The 18877-nt window shown below is 37.9% G+C and overlaps 1 protein-coding gene across 1 annotated transcript in view; it reads left to right on the plus strand.

Annotated features, from left to right (window-relative positions):
- The first annotated feature begins 7018 nt into the window (after positions 1-7018).
- Positions 7019-18877, plus strand: part of AFAP1L2 (actin filament associated protein 1 like 2) — a 297831-nt gene continuing 285972 nt past the window's right edge. The window contains 1 exon segment of the mRNA XM_053692693.1: positions 7019-7242. Within this exon segment, the coding sequence (XP_053548668.1) occupies positions 7227-7242 (16 nt within the window). The 5' untranslated portion in view covers positions 7019-7226.

Raw genomic sequence — 18877 nt, forward strand, 5'->3', positions numbered from 1 at the left:
CTGGTGGCTGATGTAATCCTTTGAGGTGATATTGTCCAACTGGAACCAAGCTAAGGTTTACTGAGGCAAAGCCATCAGAGCATTGTAAATCGCTCTCAATTCCAAGATGATACAGAGGAGAGCAGACACTACCAATTCCATAATCCCTGTGTCTTAAACAAATCCCATACTACTTCCCAGCCCAGCAGGCTGGCGTTCGTGGTCACATCATCCAGGAATGTCTCCAAGACAAATAGCAAAGGGAATAATGTCCATGGAAACCATCAGACCGGTTCCCTCCCTACAGGGAGACACTTGAAAAGTGAAGGAAAAAAACAACTGCAGCTAGATCCAAAATCCCAACCTTCTGGTTGCAAGCTGGTTAAGCTATCTACCAGACCACTAGAGCTTGCCGTTGGCCGGACAGAATACATGCAGAGAGAGGAAAAGGAACAAATCCTTGATTACCTGACCTCTGTTAGAATATTCTTCTAGATAGAGAATCTATTAAGGTCCCCCAAAAATCACCCTCGTAGATGGAACAAGGGAACTCTTCTCCAAATTCATTTACCATCCATGGGAAAATATATTGGTCATGACATTTTTGAAAGAGTTTGCTCGAAGGGAGGAAACATGTGAACCATATATAGGATGACAAAACTCAGGAACTTGAGAAGGTCTCATGAGAACAATAAAAACACATCCTTCAGGTCTATGTTAGTTAAGAACAGGCCCTCTTAAACCAAAGGAAATGGATACTACTTTGAAGGTCAGAACCTGAGAATCTTGAGGTAAATACCTAGAGCCTATTCCAGGCTGAGACTGGAACTATTACTCCCAGAGAGGAAGGTCCTCCTGAAGCCAGTTCAAGAAATGCATCTCATCATACCTGGATTGCAGATACTCTAGAAGTAGAAATCTGCCCCTGTGAGGAAATCTTTAGGTTGGACTAAATGTGTTTGGATTACAAAAGAGATGGCAGACCCTGCAGAAAGAGGAAAAGGAAACTTTCCTTTAGTCTTAATCTCTTTACGTGTGGTAGAAAAAAACTTTTCTCACCTGGAAAGTCAGAGGATAATTCTGTCAGACCAAGTCCAAACAAGGACTCATCCTTGAAAGGAGACATCAGAAGCGTAGATTTGGAGGGAACATAAAATATTGAACATGCCACTGCAGAACTATAAAGCCTAGGCTGTACCACAAAGCCATAGGTAGACATCTTAGCTGATCACAATGCACAGCAGGCTAGCACAGCAAGTCTAATAAGACAAGGCATTGCTCTAAATGAACAATAAAACCTACAGCCTCTTATACATGGATCTGTAAAGGAGCAGCTACCCTCCATAGGGATCGAAATTCACTAAATCATAGTAGAAAAGCTCCCTTCTACTTAGAGCACCATGCATCTTATTGGAGCCAGCGACAGGAAAATCCTTTAAAGACAGGAAACAGGGAGAAGGGTATCCCTTGCTTCTCCTATTCCTGTGAAAATATCCAAGGCACGTCTAGAAACCCTTCCTCATAGGAAGGGACATCATAGAAATTATAAAGTTCACAAAACTTTCAAAGGTTGACAACGACAGGGGTATCAATGTCATCCAAGTAGCCAAAACCTCCTTTAACATTACATGAGGTGTGCAAGCATACATCTGAAGGAAACCTATTCAGCATCAGATGAAGGAATTATACTGTTCAACACTGAGTTGTATACACAGAAGCTATTGTGTAGCCGAATGAGGAGCAGAAACCTTACTATCTGAATCTTGTAAATGTCCTCTTGCGGTTTCCCTGAAGGATAGGAAAGGCAGATAAAGCCGCAGATACAACAGGGGATACCTGAGCTGCAAAATCTGCAGGCAAATACACTCCTTCAGGAGATTGAGAGGAACCTAAGGGCACTGCATGTGATGCCATAGAGGCATGGGACAGATAAGGAGAAAGCTGTGGCATTGCCTGAATAGAATAATCCTGGGAGACATGAGGCTCAGAGGGCAACAACCTATCTGTGCATTTCAAACCAAGCTTAAACATGCCGCCCAGAACTGCATAGACAAGTAGTCTCTCTAAACCTTATACTGAAAGACATGAGGCTCAACCAAAAAGATATATTGATTTATCAAAAGATTCATATCAATATGAGGAAGTGAACTGTTCAGAAAAACAATATTGACCTCAAGAGCCAAAAAGCAATTAATCTTAGGAACAGACCCCTGTTCCAAAACCAAGGACTTATGCCCCAAATAACTCATTTTATTTTTCCTAGACTGGAATTGCTTACCACTAACTATAGTGGTGGAAATTTAATTTGTAAAAACCTACTTTAGTATTTATGAAATATACACTGTGTTAGCATATAAGGTTTTTCCATAAAATTATGCCCATACACACAGAGAACATTAAAAACAATGTTGAAATTATAAAGTCACATTGATATAAAGGTTGCCGCTTAAAATATAAGAACTAGGCTATTCTGTAAATGTATTAATTGAAAATTCATTGCAGCATTATGTGTAATTCACAAATTATACCCCAGAGACGACAGAAAACACAACGCCACTCTGTTCTTAGCTAGAGAACGATGAGGGGTTACATATCCTGACTCAGAATAACCTAAAATGGCGCCGCTGCATATCTCTGAGAAGACAAAGGTGGGACCAAGAAACCGGCAAGGAAATAAAGAGTGCATCCATCGTGTTTCATTATGCCGAAGAGTTAAAGCGAAATACCAGTAAAATAAAATGTCCTCTTGCATGTTTTTACAGAGCAGATAATAAGGTACCGCTCCGCTTTACTGGAAACATCTATCCCCATAGGAATTGCATCACTTGAGAGAGAGAGTGCGCTCTCCTAATAGATTCCACTACAGACTTACAAGAACTAGTGAATTAATTTCTATGTTACTAAGGACACTTGTAGATATTACCATAGGAATGGCGTACAAAGTATATGTTTCACAATTTCCATTATGTGTGATTCATAAAATCTGAGCCCCCAAAAGAGGGTTAACTCATTCCTCTACTTGAAGGAGATTAACCCTTATGTCTCCTAATAGTCACATACAACTATCATGCCTGCCCACTGCCAGAAAACATCCCTTAAGGATATTGTGTCCCAAATTAATTGCAGGGAGTCCTTAACCCCTTCGGTGCCAACCTCCTAACCCCAGAGAACAAAAGGCATTTACCTGCACATCTTGCTGTCCGGCAGGAGGACAACTCATCCGGCATGAGAGGATGCCACTCCTCACAGAGACATGTGAAAAAAAGAAAGAACAGAGTAAACCTACTCAGGCTTTCTATACCAAGGCAGCAACATGTTCGGAAAATGCAGCAAGGTCCACCTCACAAGTTCCTAACTGCTTTAAAGCCACCACTGCCTTAATGAAGAGACTAACATGGAGTACGGCTAGACCCAGTCTTGAGAGGAAAGATCAGAGCAAACCTACTCTGGCTTTCAAAATAATTAAATCTTGATTGAAGTGAAAAAAATGCAATCTTCTTCAGACACCAAAACTTCACCTCCTCCTTGCACCGAAGGCAAAGAGAATGACTGGGGGTTGTGGGAAGGGAAGTGATATTTAACAGCTTTGCTGTGGTGCTCTTTGCCTCCTCCTGCTGGCCAGGAGTGATATTCCCAACAGTAATTGATGAATCCGTGGGCTCACCATATCTTAGGAAAGGACGATAGATAACGCCTTTACTACCCATTGCCCCGCTTTGCACAACCAACACTGTTATATTAATATATTTTATAACATTTAAACCTCTAAATTTCTGCCTGCTTCTAAGCCACTAAAGACAGCCTCTTATCACATGCTTTTTTATTAGCTATTCCCAACAAGAGACTGCTAATCCATGTGAGCCATATAGATAACATTGTGCCCACGCCCGTGGGTTGTGGATGACTTCACTAATTGGCTAAAATGCAAGTCAATAGAAAATAAATAAATAGCCATTTGATAAGGGGGCTGTCAAAAAAGGCTAAGATACAAGGTAAGCACAAAGGTAAAAAGTATATTAATATAACCGTGTGGGTATGCAAAACTGGGGAATGGGTAATAAAGGGATTATCTATCTTTTTAAACAATACAAGTTTGGATTAGACTGTCCCTTTAACTCATTTCTAATGTGAGGACGTTCCATATCATACTACCCTAACTGCGCTGGGCTTTAGGATGGCATGGAACAACTGTTTGGCTGTACTGAAGCTACCAGCGCTTCCTGAATGGGATCATGATCTGGAGGGGGTGCCTAGCGTCATAGGGACACCCCCTGACCCGATCCCATCATTGACATCTCGTTATCCCATGCACGATCACAGGATTTCAATTTGTTTACATTGCAACGTTGTCCTGATGCAGACAAAGTAGCCTGGTCATCAAAGGGTTAAACAGAACATAAACTGACCCAGCATGCATAGCAGTATTATTTCTGACTCCCATGTGAGGCTGCTGACTGTTTACTAATTAAATGTGTCTTATGGCACAGACAGGATCAAGAAAATTGATTGGACTTGATTTTGAGATAACACAACTGGATTACATCCTAATAACCACTGGAACAAGGACCTGGTATCCTGGTAAACCATGAATGTTCAAATTCCAGGATGTAAAATTAGAGGACAATAGATTTGTTTGTACAATTTAAAGGGAATTAACAGTAATACTTTACATCCATTTCTTTAAAGGGACATCGGAAATGCAAAAAGAAAACAGTCTATTATGTTAGGGCATTGTATTATTGCTCTATTACTTGCATATAACTGTGTGTTTAAACCTTGTTAAGGTAGTAAACACATAGGTAAATTCAACCAAAGAGCACCAATGCACTACAGAGAGCTAATTGAACACATCTTCCAAGAGAACACAGAGTAATAATCTAATTCTGCTCCCACTACTGAAATCTGTGTCTGTTTAACCTCCATAATACAAATAAGCTTAGGCTGTATTAGCTCAGAGGAACCTGCTCCTATGTAAGAATATATCAAGGACCGCTGCTTCCCTACCCTGGTCTGCACCTCTTAGGTGTAGAATTTCAATCTCCCCGGTCTTGTCCGACCGGGGAGATTGATAGCTCCTGCCCGCATGTGATTGACTGTGTGCGGGCAGGGGGTATGGTTTGCATGCGAGCACAAGGAGCGATCATGTGCAATGTTAAATTCCGTCAGCAGACTGCTGCCTGCCAGAGGAGAGCTTGGGCAGACATGGGTGAATATGTATGCCCCTGTCCACCAAGGATTGATAAATCAAGCTCTGTAGAGTGGTAATGGCCAAACCTCTGAAAGTAAATGCACTACTTATATCTCACTTTAATGAGTAGAGTATATACAGACGATCAGCACAAAATCAGATACCCACTAAGCCAACAGTATCTAATCACATGCAAACTACTGATGGAAATAATATTTTGTAATTATGGTTTAGTATAGTTTATCAAATTATTTTGTAGTCTAGAAGTTATGGTATATTTGTGTTAAAAAATGCATTTCAGTCGACTTTGTTTCTGTTAAAGAGATATATTTCAATCTATTGCTAAATCTTTCAATAAAAAATTAATGTGTAAGAGCTTTAAAGGCAACAATAAAACTGTTTTCAATAACATTTATTCATATGAATGAGCAGCTATAGAACATGTTAAAAAACATTTTGCTTGAAGAAAAAAAGTTAAAGGAACATAAAAAAGCATAAAAAGTCATAAAGAATTTATAAAAGCACTGATTTAGCCTTTTATTAATGGTGAGACTGGAACCACATGCACGTACAGTGACCACTTGGGCTCTAACACAGATGCTAATTGCACTGGGCACAAAGCATTTCTTCTAACCTGTGCCAACCTGTGTGTCCTGGGCACTGTTTAATACAGCAGCTTTTCTTTTAATCCTTTTTTAAAAAGTCATTGTAATTGTATGTCTGAGCTGTGCATCCCTAGTACACTATTGAATTCCATGTCCCTTTAAGGTGACAGTGTACTGTAAATTGGCTTCCCCTGCATGTGTTTCCAATGACTCATTATACCAGTTTCCGAGTTTAAAATGTATGGGAAATTGTTCCTTTATGTATATTTTTGTATATGAAATAGCTGCTCCAACTATCTGGACAATGCACTCTACCCATTTGTCTCCCATAGATGCTACCTTGCATATAAGACCTATGTTTGTAGTGTTGCAGAGTCTGTTGGTGCTCTATAAATAACTGATAATAATAATAATAACAAATTGAAACCACAACCCATTAAAAGTTGATGAACTTGTAGGTAGAGCAGACCTACTTAGCTTAGATTTATAACTATTTACTCATACTCTTCCTTATTTCTCACTGTTTACCCAAACACCAATACATACAGAGAACAATGGGAAATTAACATTTTAGTATCTCTCTCTCACACCCTCCACTGGGAGCATAATTTCATGTAAACCTTTTAGTTTTTTTTTTATATCCATTACTAAAGCTACTGAAATTTACAGTATAGGTGGGAATACAAAAGGCAAAATTAGCCATAAATCTATATGAACTGTCTGTAAATAGTTGAATACATTTCAGCAAGTAAAATTGATAATTGGGAACACATTAAAGGAAAGAAAAAGAATAAAGAACTCTGTCCCTTTAAGTAAAAGCTTTAACATGTTAAACTGAAAATAACCCAGAAGTGTAAGTTGTGTATTTCCTACTAATACTAACTGGGTGGTAAGGACACCCCCCAACAGTTCTATAGGTGGAGAGGGACGCACCTCTATAAGTCTGACAAGAATACTTTTCTTGGTTCAGGAAGACAGGAACATACTTTTTTAAGGAAAATCAAATCTGTAATAAATGTTAAATAACCCTGAGCAGATGAAATAATGTAAATAAATACATAAGTACAGTGTATGTAGCAAGTACAATGTCCCTGGTGTCAATTCAAGCTCAGCTACTATAGAAATTCCAGCACATCCTCTTTCCGGATCTCAGCTAGTACCCTTGTGCTTTCCCTTTCAGTTGCTTCAGTTATTTGGGGGCACTGGGCTGTGCTGAACTTTCCCAAGCCAATGTGACTTTTCAGGGAGGGGCTGTGAGAGAGGAGCACACCACACACACAGGCACAGACATGAGCAGGCATACAGGCTAAACAGAATACAGCTGTGCTGGGAGATCCAGCCAGTCCTGGGAAACTGCTTACACATCATTTGGAATTTCTATCAAAATCCAGGAATTAGAGACAAAAAGGGAATTACTGAAACAAGGATCTAATCCAGGTCTCTTGACCAGGCAGATGGAGAAATATAAAGGTACTTTTATTGTAATTTGCCAGCAATCGTAAGCAAATAATATTGTGCAAAGTAAAGAGGATGTATTGTATGCAGGGAGGATGGTTATCTGTGTGATGTCTGAGAGTACTGTCATTTATTAGTTGTCACTTTATTTATCTCGTTGCTGCAATCTCTCATGTGTGTAATGTCTAATGTGAGTATATGTTATGTTGTAAGCTTTTCCTTTTGCTAAGTGTTGATTCTAGTTGCCAGCAAACCATATGTTTTTTAAAGCCACTAATATACAGGTACTGGAAGCAACAGTTCCTTTGTTTGATTTATATTTTTGTAACTTTTTGTTGTTGTTATTCTTGAGTTCATTTTGAAGGTACTTTATAGCTCATCAAGTTAAGGTCATAATCTTGTCAGTTCTGGTGAGAATGGGCAGGCTGGCACATTGACATACATGGTCTATTCTAATAGAGAGATAGAACTCACGATTTAGGAAGAAGGAGTTAATGAGTTTAATGAGATTATAGGAAGCTAATCAGTCACTATATAATCAAAGTTACTTTACTGACGCCCTAGTATAGGTTTTATCAGTGTATTCACCTAAGAACGTTATTTACAATTATATATGGAAATCTTGTTTAATCCTGCAGGCTTGAATTAGTTTCAATGATGAAAGACAAAGAAATATGTAAAATATCAAGACATTGCCAATGTGTCAATAAGGTTTATTTTACATTCTGATGGGCACTGTGAAGTTAATGTTTTATATGAGAACTATTACTCTATAATACCCATGTTTAGCTTCCATGAAATAGTGGTTGAGGCTAATACTATTTGTTACATTTTATGAACTGCAATGGGTAAATTTTGGTCATATTGTAGGGGATGGCTGAACTAAAGGGCCACAATGATTTTGTGTGTATCTTGTGTGTGTCAGTTTCAGTGTTTGCAAGGGCTGCATATGCATTCATCTGCAAATAGAACAGAAGCAATTTGTGAAAAGCAGTTGTCATCTTCAGGGGTCACATGTGTGGTCAGTATTAGTGCTGCAAATAAACATATATAGATATTATTAGTGTGAGATCACAGCCATATGTGTACCTATACCCTCATGTATCATGTGCTACACATAAGCATCTATAGGTGTTACTAGTGTGAGATCACAGCCATATGTGTAGTTGTACCCTCATGTATCATGTGCTACACATAAGCATCTATAGGTGTTACTAGTGTGAGATCACAGCCATATGTGTACTAGCTATACCCTCATGTATCATGTGCTACACATAAGCATCTATAGGTGTTACTAGGGTAAGATCACAGCCATATGTGTACTAGCTATACCCTCATGTATAATGTGCTGCACATAAGCATCTATAGGTGTTACTAGTGTGAGATCACAACCATATGTGTAGATGTACCCTCATGTATAATGTGCTGCACATAAGCATCTATAGGTGTTACTAGTTTGAGATCACAGCCATATGTGTACCTATACCCTCATGTATCATGTGCTACACATAAGCATCTATAGATGTTATTAGTGTGAGATCACAGCCATATGTGTACTAGCTATACCCTCATGTATAATGTGCTGCACATAAGCATCTATAGGTGTTACTAGTGTGAGATCACAACCATATGTGTAGCTGTACCCTCATGTATAATGTGCTACACATAAACATCTATAGGTGTTACTAGTGTGAGATCACAGCTATATGTGTAGCTTTACCCTCATGTATCATGTGCTGCACATAAGCATCTATAGGTGTTACTAGAGTGAGATCACAGCCATATGTGTACCTATACCCTCATGTATCATGTGCTACACATAAGCATCTATAGGTGTTACTAGAGTGAGATCACAGCCATATGTGTACTAGCTATATCCTCATGTATAATGTGCTGCACATAAGCATCTATAGGTGTTACCAGTGTGAGATCACAACCATATGTGTAGCTGTACCCTCATGTATAATGTGCTGCACATAAGCATCTATAGATGTTACTAGTGTGAGATCACAGCCATATGTGTACTTATACCCTCATGTATCATGTGCTACACATAAGCATCTATAGGTGTTACTAGTGTGAGATCACAGCTATATGTGTAGCTGTACCCTCATGTATCATGTGCTGCACATAAGCATCTATAGATGTTACTAGTGTGAGATCACAGCCATATGTGTACTAGCTATACCCTCATGTATGATGTACTGCACATAAGCATCAATAGGTGTTACTAGTGTGAGATCACAGCCATATGTGTACTTATACCCTCATGTATCATGTGCTACACATAAGCATCTATAGATGTTACTAGTGTGAGATCACAGCCATATGTGTACTAGCTGTACCCTCATGTATCATGTGCTACACATAAGCATCTATAGGTGTTTCTAGTGTGAGATCACAGCCATATGTGTACTAGCTGTACCCTCATGTATTATGTGCTACACATAAGCATCTATAGATGTTACTAGTGTGAGATCACAGCCATATGTGTAGCTGTACCCTCATGTATTATGTGCTACACATAAGCATCTATAGATTTTACTAGTGTGAGATCACAGCTATATGTGTAGCTGTACCCTCATGTATGATGTGCTGCACATAAGCATCTATAGATGTTACTAGTGTGAGATCACAGCCATATGTGTACTAGCTATACCCTCATGTATCATGTGCTACACATAAGCATCTATAGATGTTACTAGTGTGAGATCACAGCCATATGTGTACTAGCTATACCCTCATGTATAATGTGCTGCACATAAGCATCTATAGGTGTTACTAGTGTGAGATCACAGCCATATGTGTAGCTGTACCCTCATGTATAATGTGCTGCACATAAGCATCTATAGATGTTACTAGTGTGAGATCACAGCCATATGTGTACTAGCTATACCCTCATGTATAATGTGCTGCACATAAGCATCTATAGATGTTACTAGTGTGAGATCACAGCTATATGTGTAGCTGTACCCTCATGTATCATGTGCTGCACATAAGCATCTATAGGTGTTACTAGTGTGAGATCACAGCCATATGTGTAGCTATACCCTCATGTATCATGTGCTACACATAAGCATCTACAGATGTTACTAGTGTGAGATCACAGCCATATGTGTAGCTGTACCCTCATGTATTATCTGCTACACATAAGCATCTATAGATGTTACTAGTGTGAGATCACAGCCATATGTGTACTTATACCCTCATGTATCATGTGCTACACATAAGCATCTATAGATGTTACTAGTGTGAGATCACAGCCATATGTGTACTAGCTGTACCCTCATGTATCATGTGCTACACATAAGCATCTATAGGTGTTTCTAGTGTGAGATCACAGCCATATGTGTACTAGCTGTACCCTCATGTATTATGTGCTACACATAAGCATCTATAGATGTTACTAGTGTGAGATCACAGCCATATGTGTAGCTGTACCCTCATGTATTATGTGCTACACATAAGCATCTATAGATTTTACTAGTGTGAGATCACAGCTATATGTGTAGCTGTACCCTCATGTATGATGTGCTGCACATAAGCATCTATAGATGTTACTAGTGTGAGATCACATCCATATGTGTACTAGCTATACCCTCATGTATCATGTGCTACACATAAGCATCTATAGATGTTACTAGTGTGAGATCACAGCCATATGTGTACTAGCTATACCCTCATGTATAATGTGCTGCACATAAGCATCTATAGGTGTTACTAGTGTGAGATCACAGCCATATGTGTAGCTGTACCCTCATGTATAATGTGCTGCACATAAGCATCTATAGATGTTACTAGTGTGAGATCACAGCCATATGTGTAGCTGTACCCTCATGTATCATGTGCTGCACATAAGCATCTATAGATGTTACTAGTGTGAGATCACAGCTATATGTGTAGCTGTACCCTCATGTATCATGTGCTGCACATAAGCATCTATAGATGTTACTAGTGTGAGATCACAGCCATATGTGTACTAGCTATACCCTCATGTATAATGTGCTGCACATAAGCATCTATAGATGTTACTAGTGTGAGATCACAGCTATATGTGTAGCTGTACCCTCATGTATCATGTGCTGCACATAAGCATCTATAGGTGTTACTAGTGTGAGATCACAGCCATATGTGTAGCTATACCCTCATGTATCATGTGCTACACATAAGCATCTACAGATGTTACTAGTGTGAGATCACAGCCATATGTGTAGCTGTACCCTCATGTATTATCTGCTACACATAAGCATCTATAGATGTTACTAGTGTGAGATCACAGCCATATGTGTACTAGCTATACTCTGATGTATAATGTGCTGCACATAAGCATCTATAGGTGTTACTAGTGTGAGATCACAGCCATATGTGTAGTTGTACCCCCATGTATCATGTGCTACACATAAGCATCTATAGATGTTACTAGTGTGAGATCACAGCCATATGTGTAGTTGTACCCCCATGTATCATGTGCTACACATAAGCATCTATAGATGTTACTAGTGTGAGATCACAGCCATATGTGTAGCTGTACCCTCATGTATTATGTGCTACACATAAGCATCTATAGGTGTTACTAGTGTGAGATCACAGCCATATGTGTAGTTGTACCCTCATGTATCATGTGCTGCACATAAGCATCTATAGATGTTACTAGTGTGAGATCACAGCCATATGTGTACTAGCTATACTCTCATGTATAATGTGCTGCACATAAGCATCTATAGGTGTTACTAGTGTGAGATCACAGCCATATGTGTAGTTGTACCCCCATGTATCATGTGCTACACATAAGCATCTATAGATGTTACTAGTGTGAGATCACAGCCATATGTGTAGTTGTACCCCCATGTATCATGTGCTACACATAAGCATCTATAGATGTTACTAGTGTGAGATCACAGCCATATGTGTAGTTGTACCCCCATGTATCATGTGCTACACATAAGCATCTATAGATGTTACTAGTGTGAGATCACAGCCATATGTGTAGCTGTACCCTCATGTATGATGTGCTGCACATAAGCAGCTTGTGATTACATGCATTCCCAAAGCAATGCAAAATATCTTCTGGGTTCAAACAGAAAACATTAATCTTAGGAAATAGGGGCAGGTTAAAAGGGAGCAGCGGTGCTGCACTCTGGCATTTAATTTGCTTCTTAAAGGGACATGCTCCTAAGGGGCAGTATACACCAATTTTAATATAACTGCATGTAAAAGACACTAATATAAAGAATAATATGCACAGATACGGATATAAAAATCCAGCATAAAACCTTTTAAAAACGTACTTAGAAGCTCCTAATTTAGCACTGTTGATTAGGTTAATCTGGGACACCCACTGAAAGGAGCTGAGAGCAGACCCTTCCCCTCACTACATATAAATAGACCAGTTATACAAACAGAAGCAATGTGAAGTCTGTATACATCAGTATACATCTAAAACTTTGGGGCTTGGTTAGAAGTCTGAAAATCAGCACAATGTTATTTAAAAAAAATAAGCAAAACTATACATTTTTACAAAAACACCCCCAGATGGGCTAAATAAATGGATCATCTACAACACATGTATGCAAAGAAAAATCTAGTGTACAATGTCCCTTTAACAGATGCTCATTTACTGAATAACTGTCAGCCAGTGAGCAGTAGCGTCTCCGGATATAATCATAGACTTCCTGTTAGCTTCATTGTAAATGTAAAAAGCTTTTACATAACAATTGTTGCACAAAAATAGTTTAATTGTTGCTCTTTTATATTCAGGGAAAAAAACAACATGTACCTTTAAGTTATTTAACATGTCCACTGACAATCACTTCATGCTCATTAAATAATGACAGTCATTTAATGATATTTACCAATAGAGATCTGCTGCATATATATTAATTCATTCTAAGAGAGCCAAGCATTTTATTTGTTTATTTTGCTACATCATAGCGATAGTGCACAGGGTTTAATTTTTTGCTTTCATTGTAATGGAGGTGTGCGTGTTCATTTTAGCCAACAGAGCGGGAGATGTCAATTTCACAATTTAGATGTCAAATCCAGCACTGAAGTGGCTACTTCTGGGGGCCATTGACATCCAGCAATAAAATTATCACTGGTGATCAATTGTTCACAAAAATATACTTCCTGTTGGTTTCCGTATTAATTATCTGTTTTACATGCTGGAGTGTATCAAATTGTTTATAAATAGCTCCCTTATCTTTATTTTGTCATTTAACTAGCTGTTTTTGCGTGTTGATTGAAACCATAACCTATATGTTCTCTATAAAGGCTATAAATACAAGAGGCAGCAAGCAACAACAAGTTCATAGTGGCGGTGGAAGAGATAGATAATATAATTTTCCTTTTCAATTGCTCTCGCTAAGTATTGTCTATTGTGTAAAGGTAGAGATAAGATAAGAAAACAATATATAAAGGAGGTCTGTTTTTCTGCAAGTTCAGCCCATTAATATGGGCATGTTCTTGTGAACAATGGATTGAGGCTTCAATCAGCTATAACAATTATTTTATATACAACAATAAACTTAAAGGAGCCATCTTCCATACTCTGCGAAAGTAAGTGAATGGGAACAAATTAAGTGGAAACTAATTTTACAATACAAAATTATACTTGAACAGTTTTTGGTAAAACAATAGATAATCCCTTTATTACCTATTCTCCAGTTTTACAAAACCAACCCAGTTAAATTAATACACTTGTTACCTCTGTAATTACCTTGTATCTAAGCCCCTTATCTCAGTTCTTTTGACAGACATGTATTTTAGCCAATCAGTGCTGACTCATAAAGATCTCCATGGGAGTCAGCACAATATTATATATATAACACACATACTCTATTAGTGTCTAACTGTGAAAAACCTTGAAAATGCACTGAAATAAAGGCAGCCTTTAAAGGGACAGTCTAGGCCAAAATAAACTTTCATGATTCAGATAGAGCATGTAATTTTAAACAATTTTCCAATTTACTTTTATCACCAATTTTGCTTTGTTCTCTTGGTATTCTTAGTTGAAAGCTTAACCTAGGAGGTTCATATGCTAATTTCTTAGACCTTGAAGCCCACCTCTTTCAGATTGCATTTTAACAGTTTTTCACCACTAGAGGGTGTTAGTTCACGTATTTCATATATTGATAACACTGTGCTTGTGCGCGAGAAGTTATCTGGGAGCAGGCTGATTGGCTAGACTGCAAGTCTGTCAAAAGAACTGAAAAAAGGGGCAGTTTGCAGAGGCTTAGATCCAAGATAATCACAGAGGTTAAAAGTATATTATTATAACTGTGTTAGTTATGCAAAACTGGGAAATGGGTAATAAAGGGATTATCTATCTTTTAAAACAATAACAATTCTGGTGTAGACTGTCCCTTTAACGGCTTAGAAATCAGTTTGAGCCTACCTAGGTAACAAACAACAAAGAATATCAAGAGAACAAAGCACATTTGATGATAAAAGTAAATTGGTAAGTTGTTTAAAATTGCATGCCCTATCTGAATCATGAAAGTTTAATTTTGGCTTGACTGTCCCTTTAACCACAGACGCAGCGGGATACTTGATTAACTTTGGTTATCACTGACAGTGGCCTGTTATTTTCTCTTTCTTTAGTGTGGTCTGGTTTTACATGTCTATAATTAGGAAGTAGGTAGCCATGAGGAGATAATTCTGTCTATAGCTAAACATTATCTATAGTTAAAAAACTGCTAGACTGATGTGTGCTACTGTGTTGTACATGAGGGGTTGTGTCCTGTGTTGCAAGGGTTTGATTTTTTTCAACCAACCAAATTATTAAAACTCACTTAGTCAGTGGTCACCCTGATGCATTTTAAGGGAACTAAATATCCCTTCCTGAGCAAGTGACACGTTATGAACAAGAAAGTTATTATTCAACTTAAATGACCATAAAATATAGTAGAAACTGTAAAGTCAACAAGTGCATAACAAATACAATGCAATAGCACTCTGAATTGTAAATGAGCAGTAGATTTTGTTTCTGACAGATTCTATGAAAATGAAATAATGAGGCCTGGCTACTGGCCACACACACTCTGCACACTGTACTAAATAAAGCAAACTATTCGCCTCCGGTCTTTAATAAAATAAAGATTATTTATTCACCATAGGCTATAATAATCTGAATTTCAATTTGCCAGTTCCCTGCATCATGTGACAGCCATCATCCAATCACAGACACATTTGCATGCACACAGTGGACCTGTGCACAGGCTTAAAGGGACACTGAACCCCAATTTTTTTCTTTCGTGATTCAGATACATCATGAAATTGTAAGCAACTTTCTAATTTACTCCTATTATCAAATTTTCTTCATTCTCTTGGTATCTTTATTTGAAATGCAAGAATGTAAGTTTAGATGCCGGACCATTTTTGGTTAACAACCTGGGTTGTCCTTGCTGATTGGTGGATAAATTCATCCACCAATAAAAAAGTGTTGTCCAGAGTTTTGAACAAAAAAAGCTTAGATGCCTTCTTTTTCAAATAAAGATAACAAGAGAACGAAGAAAAATTGGTAATAGGAGTAAATTAGAAAGTTGCTTAAAATAGAATGCTCTATCTGAATCACAAAAGAAAAAATTGGGTTCAGTGTCCCTTTAATAGAAGCCGGTGCCTCATATATATAGACTGTGCACATTTTGATAGTAGAAGTAAACTATCAAGTCTCTTAACCCAAATGGACATAGACCGACATCATGCAGTTTACCCCAAGTACTGCAAAACTATTGCTCTGCACTTAACAATCACATTATCAAAGCTGACAATATAAAACTTGACATACTTGGCTGGTGGTCAAGAGATAAATTGTGACTTTCAAGAGTCCCAAATTGGTGTGGGTTAAAGTCTACTTGTTTGTTTTGTTTAAAGAGATAGAGTGTTTGCTACCCTTTCCCCAGCATTGCATAACACTTAAAGGGACACTGTACCCAAAACATTTCTTTCGTGACTCAGATTGAGCATGAAATTTTAAGCAACTTTCTAATTTACTCCTATTATCAAATTTTCTTCATTCTCTTGGTATCTTTATTTGAAATGCAAGAATGTAAGTTTAGATGCCGGCCCATTTTTGGTGAACAACCTGGGTTGTCCTTGCTGATTGGTGGATAAATTCATCCACCAATAAAAAAAAGTGCTGTCCAGAGTACTGAAACAAAAAAAAGCTTAGATGCCTTCTTTTTCAAATAATGATAGCAAGAGAACGAAGAAAAATTGATAATAGGAGTAAATTAGAAAGTTGTTTAAAATTGCATGCTCTTTCTGAATTACAAAAGAAAAAATATGGGTTCAGTGTCCCTTTAATAACCTCTAAGTCTGCATGTTTCTAAGCCCCTGCCGGATGCTCCTTATCTGTTTTTAATTAGCTTTTTCAATCTTGCATAACAGCCAGGGAATGCTATTTCAGATAATTGAGATCACTGCCTTGGAGAATGATAATGTTATTCAAGAACCAGCACTGATTGGCTAAAAATGTAAGACTGTAAAAGGCAAAGAGATAAGGGGCAGTCTGCAGAGGCTTAGATACAAGGTAATCGGAGGTACAATTTATACTAATATAACAGTATTGGTTATGCAAAACTGAGAAATTGGCAATAAAGGGAAGGTCTATCTTTTTAAAGGGACAGTCTATTCCAGAATTTTATTGTTTAAAAGATGGATAATCCCTTTATTACCCATTCCTCAGTTTTGCACAACCAACACGGTTATATTAATATACTTTTTACCTCTGTGATTACCTTGTATCTAAGCCTCTGCAAAATGCCGCTCTGTGATTACCTTGTATCTAAGCACAATGTTATATATATATATGGCTCTAATGAACTAGAGCTGTCTAGCTGTGAAAAATGTAAAAATGCACTGAGATAACAGGTAGCCTTCAAGGGCTTCAAAATCAGCATATGAACCTACCTAGGTTTAGCTTTCAACAAATAATACCAAGTGAACAAAGCAAATTTGATGATAAAAGTGAATTGGAAAGTTGTTTAAAATTGCATGCCCTATCTGAATTATAAAAGTTTTATTTTGACTACACTGTTTTTTTTTTTGTTTTTTTTTAAAAGATTTTTTATTGAAGTTTTAAAAAGCACAAAGAATACAAAATACAACATTTGCCCAATCATAAAATTAACATTAGAGTACAACAAAAAAATTGTGACACCCATTATATCTGTTAGGCTAGTAGAGGAGTAACTGAACTATATATCAAGTTAAGTCATACATTTTTAGGGTTCACAGAAATAAACATAACCATAATAATACAATAAGGCCAGCCTTAACATGTAGAAACCTATGTTGTGTCTAGGGAGGTGTCAGATATATGCTTGGGCGAACTGAAATGAAACTTCATTTTATATTTTAATAATTGTAATCTGGTCTCCACATCTCTAGGATGAATAAAATGAGAATTTCTGCGATGATGTGGGGAGTTAGCTTTTAGAATGACCATAAGTAGGTCGTAGAGCACTGGAAGAGGGATTACAGTGGGAAAGAGCCACTCGAGTTGTGGGAGGGGGGAGGGAAGGGGGAGGAGAAATCAGGGGGGCGGAGCCTACTTTGGTAAGGCTGCAGTATGGGTTTGTTTATAAATCTATGTATGCCATATATGTACAAAGCAATGGCTAAGATAGGGAACTATACCCTCGCCCCTATGTGTATCTATGGGGCGAGGGTATATATATCATTGGAAGCTGGGGAGGGGGGGAGAGCAGAACATTCTAAGTACCCCCTAAGTGAAGTTATGTTGTAGTTGGAGTGATGAGACACCATATACGGATACATATAAAACTAGCATATAAACAATTTCAGCAAGTGTAGGAACATTAGACCATAACACAGGAGAATCAAACACAGTAGAATTCTGATAAAAAATAAAAACTATGATGAACTGTTAAGCTAGAAAATGGGGCCATTATAGTATACATAACAAACGGTATATGTGTATATGATTGAGACCTTTATCCGACCTCAGTATCGAACAGGCCTGAGGAGGGCACAAGGGATTGTAGCTTCTGTAATCGAGGATTTTAAAGGGGACATAAATGAATTAGGGAGATTCAACCTCAGTTATAACAATAGAATACTACCAACCGCTGAAAAGAAAGGAAACACAAAAATTGACCATGAGGGCATAACCTCTAAGGTGTACAATGTACATAGTCAATGTTTAACCTATGCCTGACTTATGTAGTTGTAAAATAAAGAGAGGGGTAATGTTCAATAAGTGGAAATGGCGTATGTGTAAGCTTAGTGAGGGTAGCGGGAAGTAAGTACCTGGGGCTTAAAACAATATTAACTAAAAGCAGGGACTGGATCATTTAGATGAATGGTAAATAACTATCTTCTGCCTAGAGCTACAGACCCTGTAATATGTGCTATTAACTGCAGGAGCATGTAATCATTAGGTAGGGCAAATTGTGGTATATATTGGCAAGATTCTTACTCTTTTGTATCCCTATCAAGGATAGATTAGTTCCAAGTAAAAATAAAATAGGGTACCTCTAAGGTAAAGGAGGAGAAGCTAAATCTAGGGTGAATTAACTATGCGCAGGATAGGAACTAGGAGCTATACTATATGAGGGCATTTAGTATACAGTTGTAGCTACAGTGAGGCACACATTCAAATTGCTAATAACTATATTGGGCCACATAT

Source organism: Bombina bombina, chromosome 9 (genome assembly GCF_027579735.1).
Source record: "Bombina bombina isolate aBomBom1 chromosome 9, aBomBom1.pri, whole genome shotgun sequence".
NCBI lineage: Eukaryota > Metazoa > Chordata > Amphibia > Anura > Bombinatoridae > Bombina > Bombina bombina.